General features: G+C 37.3%; 1 protein-coding gene across 1 annotated transcript in view; it reads right to left on the bottom strand.

The window, feature by feature from the left end:
* Window positions 1–17,362, bottom strand: part of DNAH12 (dynein axonemal heavy chain 12) — a 136,909-nt gene that overhangs the window by 60,111 nt on the left and 59,436 nt on the right. The window contains 6 exon segments of the mRNA XM_051979504.1: window positions 8,447–8,639; window positions 10,626–10,804; window positions 11,940–12,239; window positions 14,397–14,652; window positions 15,908–16,074; window positions 16,803–16,941. Coding sequence (XP_051835464.1) covers window positions 8,447–8,639; window positions 10,626–10,804; window positions 11,940–12,239; window positions 14,397–14,652; window positions 15,908–16,074; window positions 16,803–16,941 — 1,234 coding nt within the window.

Genomic DNA, 17,362 nt, shown 5'->3' on the forward strand with positions numbered 1-17,362 from the left:
TGAGTAAGGAATCTACTAAGAATGATGTGGACAGAGGTACAGGGAGAGAAGACTGCTAACTACTGTCCACAAGTTCCTCTTTGTCAACACATTTTCTGGTCACAAAAGGCACCACATGTAGAAAAGACCTTCTGGCAAAGGATTTAAAAAGTCTAGGAGGACCTAACTCATCTGGTGACTTTCTGTGCTCAACTGAATTCTGTTCAAAACACATTTCTGTCATTCTTTGATTCCTCTTTTTTTATTATAAAAATTAGCTCTGTAAATCACTCCTGTTCTCTGACTCTGAGGGTTCAGGTAACCTGATTTGGGATGCAAATGCTAATTTTGCAAATTAAATCAGAGATGGCTTGGTAACTTTGTTCTCGGTTTCCTTTTTATTTCCAATTTATATTATATATATATATATGATAAATATATAAATTGCCAATTTATAGTTGGCACCCCAGATGGAACCTAAGGAATTCACTTCATTAAGTGGTCCTCTCCAAGGAATTTTCCTGAGAGCTCTCTGATCACTGGGAGACTTCTCAAAGGGCTGTGTTGGTGGCCTGGACTCTATCCTCAGTCCAAAGGTAAGGTAAGTCTCTGCTCTGAGAAGTAAACCACAAAACCACCAAATGTTTTACTCTGCAGAAATTGTTAAGTGCAAAGAGTTTTTAGAGGACATCCTCCCCATTAGTGGGGAAGAAAGTGTATTTTTGTTTTAATAAAAAATTATTCCCTGGGGAAGAAAAAGTTTTAAGAGAAAAAACCTTTAAGAAGTAGAGTATTTCATTTTTCTTTTTTTTTTATTCTCTTTTTAAATGTGATTTAGCAGAAAACCTAGAAGTAGTACAATTTTCTATTAGGAACTTGTTTTAAATAAATTTGAATTTTTAAAAAAAGGACAGGAAGGAAAATTTTGCTAAATTGTGTCAGTTAAATACATATGTGTATGTATATATGTGCAATTATGTATATACAATGTGCACTTTAGATGGATGAATCCAATTAGCAAATTAGGCTAATGCATTTAGATGTTAATTAGATAAGATTAAAAACATAAGACAAACAGTAAATTAATTTGTTAGAAGAATTAATATTGGACTGACAGCAGGACTATCCTAAATTATATGCATAATAAAGTAGACAAGTAAGATCCTAACTTCAAAATCTTCTAGAGAAAATTTAGAAGTTCAAGCCTAATTTAATGTTGTGCCAAGTCTTGTTATATGTTCTTTGTGTCTGTTTTATGAATAATAAATTTAAGTTTAGGAATGATGGATTCCTTGCTTCAGATAGAAAGGGACCTTATATGCTTAAGAAAATCTTTTAAGAGAATGGGAAATCTGGGCTGTCTTCTCTGAGCTTTGTGTTTTTCTATACTGGTAGGTATTTCCAAGCATTTCCTTCGTCCTGTGCTTTTTCCTGCAGAACAGTAAACCAGAGAAGAAAGACTAAAGAAAATAAAACATCAAAAAGAAATCTTCAGAAAAGACAAGTCTCTTTCTCTCATTCTATTTCCAATACAAGCCAATTGGAGGTTGCAGAGATGAAAGACAGATTAAAAAATAATAATAATTAGAGACTAAATTTATTATTCTCTAGTTGAAGATACTTAACAAAAATTGACCGATTAATTATTCCATAAAAAGAACTTTAAAATGACTAAAGATTGATTTTGAAGCTGCATTTTGAATTTTAAGAACTGTTTTATTAATCATAAAATCTATTCAGAAGAGATTTAGTGAAATAGAAATTCAGTAAAATTCAGAGAAGTGTTAAAATAGGAAAAAATTTGGGAAATTGATACAGGACAAATTAGAATAAAATTTCTGTGGATTTAATTTCACAACTCAGAATTTTAAAAAGAAGTGCATTTGCTAAGCCCTAAGCAGTTTCAGTTAGTCAATCTCTGAGTCTGAGGTTGTGCGAATCACTTTGTAAAACTGGTTTTTAGTGTAGATTAAAGATATACTTTAAAACTGTACTTAAAAGTTGGGACAAATTTATTGCAGGAAGGAACTCTGAATTTTTAGAAGACAAAATAGGAAAACTTTAGACCATTCTTCAGATTCCAAAAGAATGAAAGTAAGTAGATTTGGAATTATTTACCCTTCTGTTGCTTACTGCTTTTAAGCAACCAGCCTGAAGGAACTTGTTTTGAAATCATGAAGCAACTGCAAGTAGTTGAAATAATAAACTGTAACAAATTGTTTAGGTAAATTGGAAACACAGTAAAACTTATGTTGAAATCAATGGAAGTAAAATTAGATTCAAAATTATATTTTGGTAGAACTATAATAAATAAGGCTATTACAAGTCAGGGTAAGAATTATCAAAGATAGAATCAAACAAGAATATAGCAGCATAAGAAGTAAAGGAGTAAATTAAATGTTTACATACCTAACGGAGGGTGCTTAGACTACAAAAGAGCAAATTAAAAGGAATATATTACCCACAAATATTAGAAGAAGGAGGAGGATGAGGGGGAGGAAAGAAGGAGGAGGAAAAAGAGAGGAGGAGGAAGAAGAAAGGAGGAGGAGGAGGAAGAGAAGGAAGAAAGAAGAAAGGAGGAGGAGGAAAGAAGAAAAGAGGAAGATGAGGAGAAAGAGAAGAAAAAGAAAAAAGAAGAAAGTATTTTGAGAGATGAACTGACAAATATAAGTACAATGATAATCTTGAGTCCCAAAATTTAAATCTTGGCAGCTAATGACCCTTATGAAAGTTGAGATTTTCAAGTTATTATCATTAGCAATTATACAGCTATATTTCATTTAGGTCAATTCAAAGTTAAATTAATGGGATGAGAATTTCTGTTAATTGAAAGTCACTAGAAAATTAACTATGCTGATGACCTCCAACATTGGAAAGAATCAAAACGTTGTAAAATGAAGAAGCAATTAGGAATGAAGATCATTCACACGCAATAGCGCCAAAATGGAAGCTACTTTTATACAATGCTATTAAATCATATCTTAAGAAAGGAATATAGTTATAAGATGGAAAAAAACTTCAATATTTCATTTAGAGGGCATATCAAGTGAATGGTAATAATAATTTACTATTTATTGTGAGAGGAATGATAGAGATCCTTTAACCTAATAATATCCTTGCAATATTTAGGACTTGGCCATGAAATAGATGGATAAATACTTTTCCAGCATAAAAGAAGTTAATTTTCATAAGGAGATAGAGCACCTTTTTCTCCATGTTTCTCAATAATGATCTAGAAAGGACCGTAAACTTTGCAGTGAGTTGTATATTTGATTGTCATTTATTAAAAAAAAAAAAAAAAAAAAAAAGACTATAGACCTTAAAGAAATTAGAATGAACTGTGAATTTGTAAGCTAAAGAGAAACAGATGAGAGCACTGCAATTAATTGGTTTTTTTTTGTAGATTAAAGATATACTTTAAAACTGTACTTAAAAGTTGGGACAAATTTATTGCAGGAAGGAACTCTGAATTTTTAGAAGACAAAATAGGAAAACTTTAGACCATCTTCAGATTCCAAAAGAATGAAAGTAAGTAGATTTGGAATTATTTACCCTTCTGTTGCTTACTGCTTTTAAGCAACCAGCCTGAAGGAACTTGTTTTGAAATCATGAAGCAACTGCAAGTAGTTGAAATAATAAACTGTAACAAATTGTTTAGGTAAATTGGAAACACAGTAAAACTTATGTTGAAATCAATGGAAGTAAAATTAGATTCAAAATTATATTTTGGTAGAACTATAATAAATAAGGCTATTACAAGTCAGGGTAAGAATTATCAAAGATAGAATCAAACAAGAATATAGCAGCATAAGAAGTAAAGGAGTAAATTAAATGTTTACATACCTAACGGAGGGTGCTTAGACTACAAAAGAGCAAATTAAAAGGAATATATTACCCACAAATATTAGAAGAAGGAGGAGGATGAGGGGGAGGAAGAAGAAAGGAGGAGGAGGAAGAAGAAAGGAGGAGGAGGAAGAAGAAAGGAGGAGGAGGAGGAAGAGAAGGAAGAAAGAAGAAAGGAGGAGGAGGAAAGAAGAAAAGAGGAAGATGAGGAGGAGAAAGAGAAGAAAAAGAAAAAAGAAGAAAGTATTTTGAGAGATGAGCTGACAAATATAAGTACAATGATAATCTTGAGTCCCAAAATTTAAATCTTGGCAGTTAATGACCCTTATGAAAGTTGAGATTTTCAAGTTATTATCATTAGCAATTATACAGCTATATTTCATTTAGGTCAATTCAAAGTTAAATTAATGGGATGAGAATTTCTGTTAATTGAAAGTCACTAGAAAATTAACTATGCTGATGACCTCCAACATTGGAAAGAATCAAAACGTTGTAAAATGAAGAAGCAATTAGGAATGAAGATCATTCACACGCAATAGCGCCAAAATGGAAGCTACTTTTATACAATGCTATTAAATCATATCTTAAGAAAGGAATATAGTTATAAGATGGAAAAAAAACTTCAATATTTCATTTAGAGGGCATATCAAGTGAATGGTAATAATAATTTACTATTTATTGTGAGAGGAATGATAGAGATCCTTTAACCTAATAATATCCTTGCAATATTTAGGACTTGGCCATGAAATAGATGGATAAATACTTTTCCAGCATAAAAGAAGTTAATTTTCATAAGGAGATAGAGCACCTTTTTCTCCATGTTTCTCAATAATGATCTAGAAAGGACCGTAAACTTTGCAGTGAGTTGTATATTTGATTGTCATTTATTAAAAAAAAAAAAAAAAAAAAAAAAGACTATAGACCTTAAAGAAATTAGAATGAACTGTGAATTTGTAAGCTAAAGAGAAACAGATGAGAGCACTGCAATTAATTGGTTTTTTTTGTGAAAAAAGAAAAACTTGTGCTGTAATGAAAAGCACAAAGATTAAGTATGTAGGCAATCTTGGAGATGAATGAGAAGTAAACTAGAGGAATTAAATTGGTAAAAGAAAGTAATGTGTTAGATAAGGCAATAAGAAAAGTCTAGTTTTGAATGCTTTTTATAAAAGGGGGGGAGGGGAAAGATGACTGTTTAAGTAATCAAGTGTGGATAAGAAAAGAATGGATATAGTTTTTTTTTAAAAGCTGGAGTCTACACTGACACAGCTAGATTTTTTTAAAAAGGGAGGAGGGTTGAAGTCTTGAAAAAAGGAAACTTGAAAAATGGTTTTGATCTTACTGAGAAAAAAATTTTTAAGAGAATTTGGCTAATTTTTTTAGAAATGCCTGAAGGTTCATTGGTAGGGTTAAGTTAGAAAAACGAAAGGGATTGGTTTGGTTCTGTGGGTAATTTAAAAAAATTTAAAAGGCAGTTATGGGGGCTGGAAGCACAACCATGAGTTGTTGGAATTTATTTAATATAAATCAACTAAAAATAATATATCTTAGTGAAAAATAAGGTTTAGGGGGCAGCTAGGTGCTGCAGTGGATAGAGCACCAGCCCTGAAGTCAGGAAGATCTGAGTTAAAGTCTGGTCTCAGACACTTAATACTTCCTACTTGTGTGACCCAGGCACTTAATCCCAATTGCCTCAGCAAAAAAAAAAAAAAAGAAAGAAAGAAAGAAAGAAAAGAAAAAGAAAAAAAAAGATAAGTTAAGACTTTATATAATTGAATAGATGAAATTTTACTTAAGAAGAAACTTGAGAAATTTGGTGTTATATTTTAAAAACATGACATTTCTTGTTTTCTAAAAGAATTTAGAATAAGACATAATAAAATAATATAAAAATAATAAAAAGCTAAGTTTCCCCTTTCTGGCAGCTGGAGAAAGATTAGCCAGAGGTTAGTTAACTTCCTCTTTCCAGTCTCAGTGGAATAAGCGCCTTTTTTTTCCCCTTGAGATAAGAGTTTTAAATTGAGTAATAGATTCTGCTAAGGGCAATGGGGTTTATGGGGGACTGCTAGTCCACCATCAGGGATCACATGTTCCTTTTTCTGATTACAAAAAGACACACCTGCAGGAAAGGACTTCTGGCATAGGAGTAAGGAACTCTGGGAGAAGCTAACTGCCAGGAACTAGCTTTGTACAACACAAGCTTCTGTCATTTTAAAAATCTTTTTTGTTATAAAAGAAAAACTTGTGCTGTAATGAAAAGCACAAAGATTAAGTATGTAGGCAATCTTGGAGATGAATGAGAAGTAAACTAGAGGAATTAAATTGGTAAAAGAAAGTAATGTGTTAGATAAGGCAATAAGAAAAGTCTAGTTTTGAATGCTTTTTATAAAAGGGGGGGAGGGGAAAGATGACTGTTTAAGTAATCAAGTGTGGATAAGAAAAGAATGGATATAGTTTTTTTTTAAAAGCTGGAGTCTACACTGACACAGCTAGATTTTTTTAAAAAGGGAGGAGGGTTGAAGTCTTGAAAAAAGGAAACTTGAAAAATGGTTTTGATCTTACTGAGAAAAAAATTTTTAAGAGAATTTGGCTAATTTTTTTAGAAATGCCTGAAGGTTCATTGGTAGGGTTAAGTTAGAAAAACGAAAGGGATTGGTTTGGTTCTGTGGGTAATTTAAAAAAATTTAAAAGGCAGTTATGGGGGCTGGAAGCACAACCATGAGTTGTTGGAATTTATTTAATATAAATCAACTAAAAATAATATATCTTAGTGAAAAATAAGGTTTAGGGGGCAGCTAGGTGCTGCAGTGGATAGAGCACCAGCCCTGAAGTCAGGAAGATCTGAGTTAAAGTCTGGTCTCAGACACTTAATACTTCCTACTTGTGTGACCCAGGCACTTAATCCCAATTGCCTCAGCAAAAAAAAAAAAAAAAGAAAGAAAGAAAGAAAGAAAAGAAAAAGAAAAAAAAAGATAAGTTAAGACTTTATATAATTGAATAGATGAAATTTTACTTAAGAAGAAACTTGAGAAATTTGGTGTTATATTTTAAAAACATGACATTTCTTGTTTTCTAAAAGAATTTAGAATAAGACATAATAAAATAATATAAAAATAATAAAAAGCTAAGTTTCCCCTTTCTGGCAGCTGGAGAAAGATTAGCCAGAGGTTAGTTAACTTCCTCTTTCCAGTCTCAGTGGAATAAGCGCCTTTTTTTTCCCCTTGAGATAAGAGTTTTAAATTGAGTAATAGATTCTGCTAAGGGCAATGGGGTTTATGGGGGACTGCTAGTCCACCATCAGGGATCACATGTTCCTTTTTCTGATTACAAAAAGACACACCTGCAGGAAAGGACTTCTGGCATAGGAGTAAGGAACTCTGGGAGAAGCTAACTGCCAGGAACTAGCTTTGTACAACACAAGCTTCTGTCATTTTAAAAATCTTTTTTGTTATAAAAATAAACTCTGTAAATCACTCCTGTCCTCTGACCTCTGAAACGTCAGGTGACCTGATCTGACATGTAAATACTAGCTTTACAAATTAAATCATAGATGGTGCGGTAATTTTATCCTGTTTCCTTTTAATTTCAAATAATTGATTTGAATAATGTTAAGCTTTCTTTATGTGCTAAATGCTTATGTATAAAAATATGAGCTTTACTGAATGTGTAGGAAGCAGAGGAACACAATGGTTTTACTTCCCCACACACAATTTCACCTCTGATCTGCTCCTGGTGAGAAAGATAAAGACTAGAAATCCTGTAGCTCAGGCAGAAGTCTAGGATCAAGCCAGACTTTGCTCCAGACCACAGTCTCAGGTGAGCCAGTTCCTTCCAGCCCCCTGGAGCATCTCATGCCAACAGGGACCCTTCAGAAGGACCCGGCCTCAAAGCTCAAATAGCCCTCCCTATGTAGATGGAGGGACCGTGCAGATAGCCAGCACTGGCTGAGGCTCCCAGACTGGTTGCAGCCTGCCAGGTCCCTACATCTGTCTCAATTGGCTACCATGGGCAAGGCTGTGGGAGTCCTCCTGATTTTCAGTCAAAGGAATCCGTCCTTCGTTCCCAGTGTTCTAAGTTCTCCGGCCCTGCCTTCGAGCCGCAGTAGTCACCACCAATAATATAACATTATTCTCCTTCATGACCCCCACCACACATGGTTCTTTCAGCACCCTGGCCAGTAGCCTTCTGCAAGGCCAGGCTATTGGGACTTCCATACCCATTCTGTTCCTCCCCCATTTCTCATTCCCGCCACCATTTTAAGAACCAAAACCAAGCCATATGTCGAGCCAGAGAATCACAGAATCTCAGCATTCGAGGAGCCTCTGAAGGGGATCTGTTATGGCCTCCTAAATAAGACTCCCAACTACATCCCTAAAAAGCAGACAGGCTCTGTGACCCTTCTACTATTCCCTGAGAAGACGCCAACCCAAATTTGGCCAATTTCTCCTCTCTTTCCACAGATGTGAAAAAAGAAAACTGGAGTAGGTGATCACTAAGCCCCATGCACCTATAAAGTTTTTCACTTAAGACATCACTATTCCATCCAGCTGGCTCTTCAATCCACATGCTTTCTTACTGGTAGAGGGATCTCTTGAAAAACATGGTAGAAACTTTATAATCATTTTACCTTGAGGTCATCTCTCCATTCATTCATCCCATAACTCTTGGAAATTTCTGGTTGGAACATCTGCATCTTTGCCATAGATGTGGCAAGTCGGGTCATAGATTGGCGGCCACTTCCTCCCAGACCAACCAGCAAAGCATTTCCCCCAGACTGCTTCAGGATGCGGCAAATTCGAGAAAGGTGTTCCAACACATACCTGCCGTGGGGCCATTATCAACAAAACATGTGAGTGTCAAGTGAAATGAATTTGTTTGATCGTGTAGCTATATTTATGTCACAGGAGACTATATTGTCTACCCAATAAAGTGGTGACTGCTGATGATAAAACACGCACACATACAACTTTTTAAACAATGGTTTCAGCTGGATAATTTGGAGGCAAAGGAAAACTAATTAAAAGTTAACTCTAGAAGAAGGGTTATAAACTTAGGGGGTCCATGAATTTAGATGAGGTTTAAAAAAAGTACATCTTAACTTTCACTCATCTCTAACTGAAAATCTAGCATTTCCTTCAATTATTTAAAAATATAATGAGGTTTTTTTTTTTAAGTACTTCTTAACTTTCACTAGTCTCTAATTGAAAACATAACATTTCCTTCAATTATTTAAAAATACTATTTTGAGAAGGGCAACACAGACTTTCCCAGATCACCAAAGGATTTCATGATGCAACAACAAAGTTAAGAAACCCATGTTCTAACAGGGGTCCTCAAACTTTTTAAATAGGGGGCCAGTTCACTGTCCCTCAGACTGTTGGAGGGCCGGACTATGGTAAAAACAAAAACTTTGTTTTGTGGGCCTTTAAATAAAGAAACTTCATAGGCCTGGATAAGGGGGATATCGTCCTCAGCTACCACATCTGGCCCGCGGGCCCTAGTTTGAGGACCCCTCATCTAGAGAATGAAATATTTATCCATTTTCATAATCACTCTTTTCCTGTATCTGATCTCATAGCTGTAGATATTCCCTCCATTAGTGCAACTGCAACCCCACCATGTCTCACCTACTTGAATCATAGATATAAAATAACAATAATGACAATTCTGTTGTTCAATTGTTCTCGGGAATGCTGACTCTTTGTGACCCCACTTGGTTTTCCTGGCAGAGAAACTAGAGTGGTTTATCATTTCCATCTCCAGTTCATTTGACAGATGAAGAAACTGAGGCAAATGGGTTGCCCAGGGTCACACAGTCAGTAAGTATCTAAAGCTGAATTTGGATTCAAGAAGATGTGTTTTCCTGACTCCAGGCTTGGCACTTTATCCACTTTGCCACTAGTTTCCCCTAATAACAATACCTAATATTTATATAATAATGTTTGAAGGTTTATAAAAACACTTTACAATATGATCTGATTATCACAGCCACTCTGGGAGGGAGATACTATTATTTTACAGATGAGGAAACTGAAGTAGACAAAGTCAAGTGACTTGCCCATTGTAGCACAGCCTTGTCAAAGCTTGATTTGAACTCAGGTCCTCCTGAGGTCTGGTGTTCTATCCACTATATCACTACACTTTTTCTAGAGCTAGAATAACCTTAGAGGCTCTAAAGTCTACTCCCTTCATTTTACAGATTAAGGAAACAGATTTAGAAAAGCTAAGTCACTTGCCTTGTCTCATACAGCTAGGAAGTATCTAAAATGGAGTCTGGAGCCAAGTCTTACTTACTCCACATTCAAAGCCCTTCCCTCCACACAGCCTTTCCCTACCCAGAGAAGAGATTCAGGATTTGGGAAGTCTTCCTCTGCAATCAATTTAAAAGCATTCATTTGGCACCCATGTGCCAGGCCCTGCTCTAGGTTCTGGGATCACAAAGACAGACAATGACTCAGGGATGCCCTCAAGGAGCTTGGCTTGTATTAAGGAAAACTATGGGGAAGCAAATATGCAAAAGCCAAAGAGATCACCAAGCTCTCTTCAACCCACCAGCTGCCCTGTCAGCCCTGGCTCTTGCACACATCCCAGGAGTCACCACACTTATGGTAATTATGGCAATATCCTTCAATTATAGCAAAACTGGACAATGGCAAGATGGCTGCTTGTCCATCTCATTTACGTGGAAATGGAGAAGTCCTTCTACCTACCAAAATGATGACTGGGGTAGCAAAGGGTTAGTCAATCTAAAAGACCTGAACAGAAGCCTGAGGGGAGGGTAAAGCTTTGGTCCCCAATGGACGCACCGGAAAATGACGAGGTTCATTCTCGTCTTGTGGGTCTGGTTGTATTCCTCCAAACATTGTTCTACTACGTCATTGAAAGTCTTCACATCTGGAATTTCTATGTAAACTCTTTCATCTCCTTCAAGATCTGGATTCATGTAATCCCCAAACAGGAGACTTCTTAAATCCTCCTCTTTTACCTACAATGTCCAAGTAAGGAAATGTAAAACGTTCTACATTTCTAATGATAATAGCTAACATTTATTTAGTACTTGAAGGTCTGCAAGATATTGTCCATGTTTTAGCTCATCGATCCTTACAACAGCCCTGGGAAGTCATTACTATTATCATCCCCAATTTACAGAGGAAATTGACACTAAAGGAAGTGAAGTGACATCCAATGTCCCACAAAGGCTAGTAATGATCTGAGGCTGCATTTGAACTCAGGTCTTGCAGGTTGTAAATTATGTGCTCTAGGTGCTATAGTTATGGTGCTCTCTAGTGTCCCTTTACACACTCTGCATCCAATCAATGCCTTCTTGCAGGAATTCTTGTTGGTAATATATAAAAATGCTGATGATTTCTGTAGATTTATTTTGTATCCTGCAACTCTGCTAAAGTTGTGAATTGTTTCTAGTAGTTTTTTAGTAGATTCTCTGGGGTTCTCTAAGTATACCATCATATCATCTGCAAAGAGCAATAATTTGGTTTCCTCATTGCCTACTCTAATTCCTTTAATCTCTTTTTCTTCTCTTATTGTAGAAGCTAACATTTTCAATATAAAACTATATAGTAATAGTGATACTAGGTAACTTTGTTTCATCCTTGATCTTACTAAGAATGGTTCTAGTTTGTCCCTATCACATATGATGCTTGATGATTGTTTTAAATAGATGCTACTGATCAATTTAAGAAAAACTTCATTATTTCCTATATTCTCTAGTGTTTTTAAAAGAAATGGTGTTGGATTTTATCAAATGCTCTTTCTGCATCAATTGAGATAATCATACGATTTTTGTTAGTTTGTTTATTGATATAGTCAATTATGCTAATAGTTTTGCTAATATTGAACCAGCCCTCTTGCAGGAGTTTTTAACAAGGCTAACTGTACTTCATTATAATTGATTTCCTTCGAAATCTGCTCTATCTTGGCACTGTACAAACACAATTTCCAGAGGTCCATGGGCATCACCAGGCTGCTAGAAGGGGCTGCAGCCTCGAGGAGGATGCTCCTCTTGCTTCTGTCTCCTAATTTGGCACAGAAATGAATCCTGGATGGAGAAGGCCCGGCCAGATCCCCCTGGCTGCAGCCTCTGTGGCCAGATGTCACCTTACCGACTTGTTCTCCTTCCTCAGGTGGGTGAAGACGGTGTCAAAGTTCTCTCTGAAGTGGTCCTTGATGACGGTCTTGATCTGATCAAACAGCCACCCTCGGTCAAAGTCGTCCACCAGGCGGTCGTAGAACACCCGCAGGACCTCATGGACGAAGAGCCGCACCATCGTGTGCTTGTGCTCCACCGCTTCCCTGTCGATGAGCAGGCAGCCCAGAATGACCCGGGAGAAATCCCGCAGGTTGAATGTGTAGTGAGACTTGGCTGGGGTGGGCAATAGGTTTTCCATGGACCGTTTATAGATCTTGGGATATGCAAAGGAAAATAAGTCATGAAGCAGAAATAGAACAGTTGTAATCACTAAATCCATCTGCTTATAACATATCGAGATTAACATTTAGCATACTGAGACTCATTAACAATATTATTATGTTATGTATTATTATAATGTATATTTTATATATAGCTAATATTAATAATTAACATTTAGAATCATTAATGAATAATACAATAACTGACATTTAGCATCTTGAGACTCATTAACAATATAATTGACATTTAGCATATTGAGATTCAATGAATAATATCATAGTAATTGACATTTAGCATATTGAGGCTCATTAACAAATAATATAATAATTGACATTTAGTATATTGAGATTCATTAACAAATGTCATAATTATTGAATTTATATTTTGAGACTCAGTAACAAATAATATGATTATTGACATTTAGTGTATTGAGGCTCATTGACAAAAGATATGATAATAATTGATATTTAGTATGAGACTCATTAATAATATAACAGAATATAATAATAATAATTGACATTTGGTATATTGAAACTCATTAACAAATGTCATAATTATTAACATTTATATATTGAGACTCAGTAACAAATAATGTCATAATAATTGACATTTAACATTGTGATTCATTGATAAATTATATAATAATAATTGTTGACATTGCATATTGAGATTTGTTAACAAATAATGTAATAATAATCATTGAAATTTATCATACTTTGCAATTCCCTTTATAGGTATTTTCTCATCTTAGTCTCACAACCACGTGAGTTAAGTGTAAAACAAGAAAAATCATCTGTTTTGTAAATGAGAAAACTGAGGTTTAGGAACATTTAAGTGATGAGTGAATGAAAATGTGCTTATTAAGTACTTATTATGTGACAGGAACTATAAAAAAACAAACAGAAATAAAAGTTTGTTCTCGAAGCAATGATATCATAAGATAGATAACAAATTAAATAGGAGGAGGGAGAGTCGAATATCATAAAAAGAACCTGGATACAACTTGTTTGGAAATGGCAGAGAAGCAGAAGCAGATTCCAAGCAAGATAAGGCAAAAAGTCACCTCTTGGAGTCAAGAGTTCAAGCCCAGTTCCTGGAGGAGGAGGAAAAGGAGAAGGATGACAACCAATAATAAGGGTCTGGTATTGGATTTGAACTCTGGTCTCCCTGACTCCAGGCCCAGCAATCCGTTTGCTGTTTAATTTTACATATAAAGAAACTAAGACCCAGTTGGATGTTGTTGCTTTATACTGAGAGCTATACAGACTGCCCTTTTCCCAATGGGCTCCCCAACCTCTATAAAGAGGGAACCAAAATTCAAATGGTTTTTTAAAATTCAAAGCAACAGGCCAAAATGGGGCTCTATAGAGCTTTCAGAGACCCTAGCAGGTCACCAGATCCTACAGGTTAAGTAATTTGCTCAGGGTATGCAGCTAAAAAGTATCTTAGGAAGGATTTGAAACCTTCCGACCAGTGCACATCCAGTGTCTACCTGCTATGGCTCCTAAGAACTCTTCCTTGTATTTAAAAGCCAAAAAGGTTATGTCTCTTCAAGAACTAGAGCTGGAATTTGTTCATCTATGGCACCTGCATTAAGGTGGTGCTCTAATGCCAGAGGGCAGAGCACAATTTAATATCAGGAGACAGATGAGAGAAGCAGGTCATACCAGGAAAGTGGGCAGTGGATGCCCCAGAAAAGAGATCAGGGCAAACGTGGGCCCATGAGAGCTTAGGAGAGGGAGATTAGAGCATGCAATAGCATGGAGACATGGAAGGCAAAGAGCAGGGATGGAGGAAGTCAGTGGCTTGAGACAAAGCCCAGTTAACCTCATGCTAGTTATGACTGCTCAAGCCTACACACAAGTCCTGGCTGCTACTGGCAACCATCACCATCGATCAGTATTTATTAAGCACCTACTATGTGTCAGGCACTGGGCTGAGTGCTAAACCAGCAACTATCACCATCGATCAGCATTTATTAAGCACCAGTTACTATGTGCCAGGCACTGGGCTGAGCACTAAGCCATCAAAGGAGTTGTCTGCTGGAAAGAATGGCGTTCTTCCTCCTCCAACCTGGTGGGGAGCCCAACAAAGGGACTCTGGGCATCCAGTCTGCCCCAACAGTCCTAATGCAGTTCAGGTCACTCACCTCCATAGTCCCATTAACAATTTGGTTTCCAAGAGCAAAGTACTCTGGTGTGAAATCGCGAGTCCTCAGGTAGAAAGCAACAATGGCGGAGAAGATCCTGACCATGGTTTCATCACTGAAGGTGTTAATGGAACAGATGTTGAAATGGCGTATGAATCGCGGAGTGACGGGATTCCTCCCCCCACCTGGTGGGCCCATCGCAGCAATCAGCTGGATGTCCTGCAGCACAATTTTAGTCGTGTCCTTCAAGTCGTACCTTCGAATCACACACAGATTTCAAAATCCATCATAATCCTAACAAGTCAATGCTGCCCCCAAAAGATCTCTCTGATTGTCCCCGTCTTACAGAATAGCAGACCCATTTCTCAACCAACCCCCAAAGGACACATACTCTGACAAAAGATAATATAATAAGTGACTAGATTTATATGGCAGTGCAAAGTGTTTCACATGAGCTCAACTCTCCAAGAATAAGTGCCATTATTGTCCCCATTTCACAGAATTAGACTGAGATTAAGTGACTTGGTTACAAAGCTAATAAGTGAAGAAGAATCTGAAACCAGCCTTACCTGACCCATGTCCAGTGCCCCACCCACCCCATCACACTGCCTCCTCAGAGCTGGGCCAGAATTACCCAGTGATCAGAGCAGGCAATCGGAGGTGGGGAGGAAGCCTAGGACTTTGGTTTCCTCACCCCTTAAATGAGATGGAGCAGAAAATGGCAAACTCTTCCAATATCTTTGCCAAGAAAACCTCAAATGGGGTCCCAGACAGACCAAACAATGACTGAAAGACTCCCCATGGTCCACAACCTAGTGGCCAAGAAGGGAAATTCATCTCCGACTGGAACAGTCCAGGCTTCTTCCATTCAGAAGCACCCTAATCAATGCAGGACACTTGTAGCCTGAGTCAGGAGGGTCTCAGGGACTATATCTAGGCTAGCTTTCTCATTTGACAGATAAGGGAAACTGACACACAAAGAAATGAAAGACTTGTCCAAGATTCTATCAAAGCTAAGACGTGAATTCGGATCTCATGATTCCAAATTTGGGGCTCCTTGCACTTTCCAAGAACTGAGTGGGAGGGATTAAAAAGGGGGGGGGGTAATAAAACAAGCGTGCTCTGTGCTGGAAAGGGATAAAAAATGGGGGGGAGAGAATAAAACAAAGTGTGCCCTGGACTGGAGAGGGATAAAAAGGGGGAGGGTGGAGAACAAAATGAGTGCACTCTGTGCTGGAGAGAAAACTGCAGGAAGGAGCTTCTGAACAGGAAATGGTGAGGCAATCATTCCAGCAAGTCATGGGAGACTCTCACCACTCTTACATATCCTGGGTCCTTCGCTCAGGATGAGGACATGGAAAATCGGGCTGCTGGAGTGAGAAGGGCCTTAGAAGCCAGGCTAGCTTGGCCTGGCCCTGCTGAGCTCAGGCTTTCCTGACCATGGGCCCAGCTCCCTACCCGCTGGGCCACTTGGCTGCCCCAACCCACCATGACTTCACTTGAATAGTTACCAATTTTTATAGTCAAAAAATTGGCGTAACAGTTCAATAGGTGGCTGAGCTCCATATTTCTCCAGGGCCGGCATATTCATGTCATCTATAAATATCACGCACTTCTTGCCCATGGGAGGGCCAAACACTCCTTTGCGCCTCTTGTCCAACCTTGCCATGATAATGTTCTAAGATGTAGAAAAGACCAAGGATGAACTGAATATGGATGTAGTATTATTAATTATTACTTACATTAAAAAGCAGCCTTGATTTATCCATTAGTTCCTAAAAACTATGACAATAATGGACATCCACTCTTCTTAATGATAACATCAGAACAAAAATAACTAGACTAGGGGCAGCTAGATGACACAGTAGATAGAGAACCAGCCCTGAAGTCAGGAGGACCTGAGTTCAAATCTAGTCTCAGACACTTAGCACTTCCTCTCTGTGTGACCCTGGGCAAGTCACTTAACCCCAATTGCCTCAAAAAAAAAAAATAAATAGCTAGACTAAAGCTTTCTTAAATTTTGAGTGTTCACCCCCATATGGGGTCACACAACTAAAGGTGGGGATCATGAAAAATTGGCAACTGTCGAAGGTTTCTAAATGCAATGACCAAAAACTCATTTAAAATCCAACACACAATGAATCCAAGATGTTTCTGGCAGTTCTTCCCTGTGTTGCATGTAGCACAATTTCACCACAGTCTTGAACACACAACATGCGCCCTTTGTACCAATGCTGCCCGAAATACCTCGTCGCCACATCAAAATTTCTCAGGCAAAAAGGGGTTGCAAGTGGAAAAACTTTAAGAAATCCTGCACTAGATCCTGGAAAGTTAATCTTACTTGATAAAGAGTTATTCAAATAAAGAGAGAATAAACAACATACATTTTACTGATTTTAATCTGACCTGAACTTGATTGGCACTGGTCCTTGCAGAGAAATTAACAAAGAATGGAAAATATTGATCCCTGTTCAAATGATGCATGAGTTTATCCTTCACATAGACTGATTTCCCAGTACCTGTTGGACCCACGAAAAGCAGTGGCCTTTATGTTTAAAAGAAAAAAAATAAGATATAAGTAAATCAGTCAAAGAGAAAATACAGGAGAAAGACTCCTTTATTGTAAGTTAACAGAAACTGGAGTCCTCTGAAAAGACAGTTATGCGTATACTACGAAAAAATACAGTGTTTGGGGACTGAGGAACTGGGTTAAAATCCTCTCTCTGCTCCCGGCAATATTGGACCGTGAGCAAATCCAGTCACCACCTGAGTGTCAATTTCCTCACCCCCAAAATAAGGTGCGTGGATGAGAAGATGACCCCTAAAATCCCATCTAGCTCTAGAGCTCTAAACTGTTAAGGACAGTTTAATTTAAGTTGATACTCCCCTTCAAAATGACAAGATCCTCAGCAGACCTGTATAACCTGTAGCTCACCGTCTCAATTTTTCTGACTTGAATATGAAGA

Source organism: Antechinus flavipes, chromosome 1, assembly GCF_016432865.1.
Source record: "Antechinus flavipes isolate AdamAnt ecotype Samford, QLD, Australia chromosome 1, AdamAnt_v2, whole genome shotgun sequence".
NCBI lineage: Eukaryota > Metazoa > Chordata > Mammalia > Dasyuromorphia > Dasyuridae > Antechinus > Antechinus flavipes.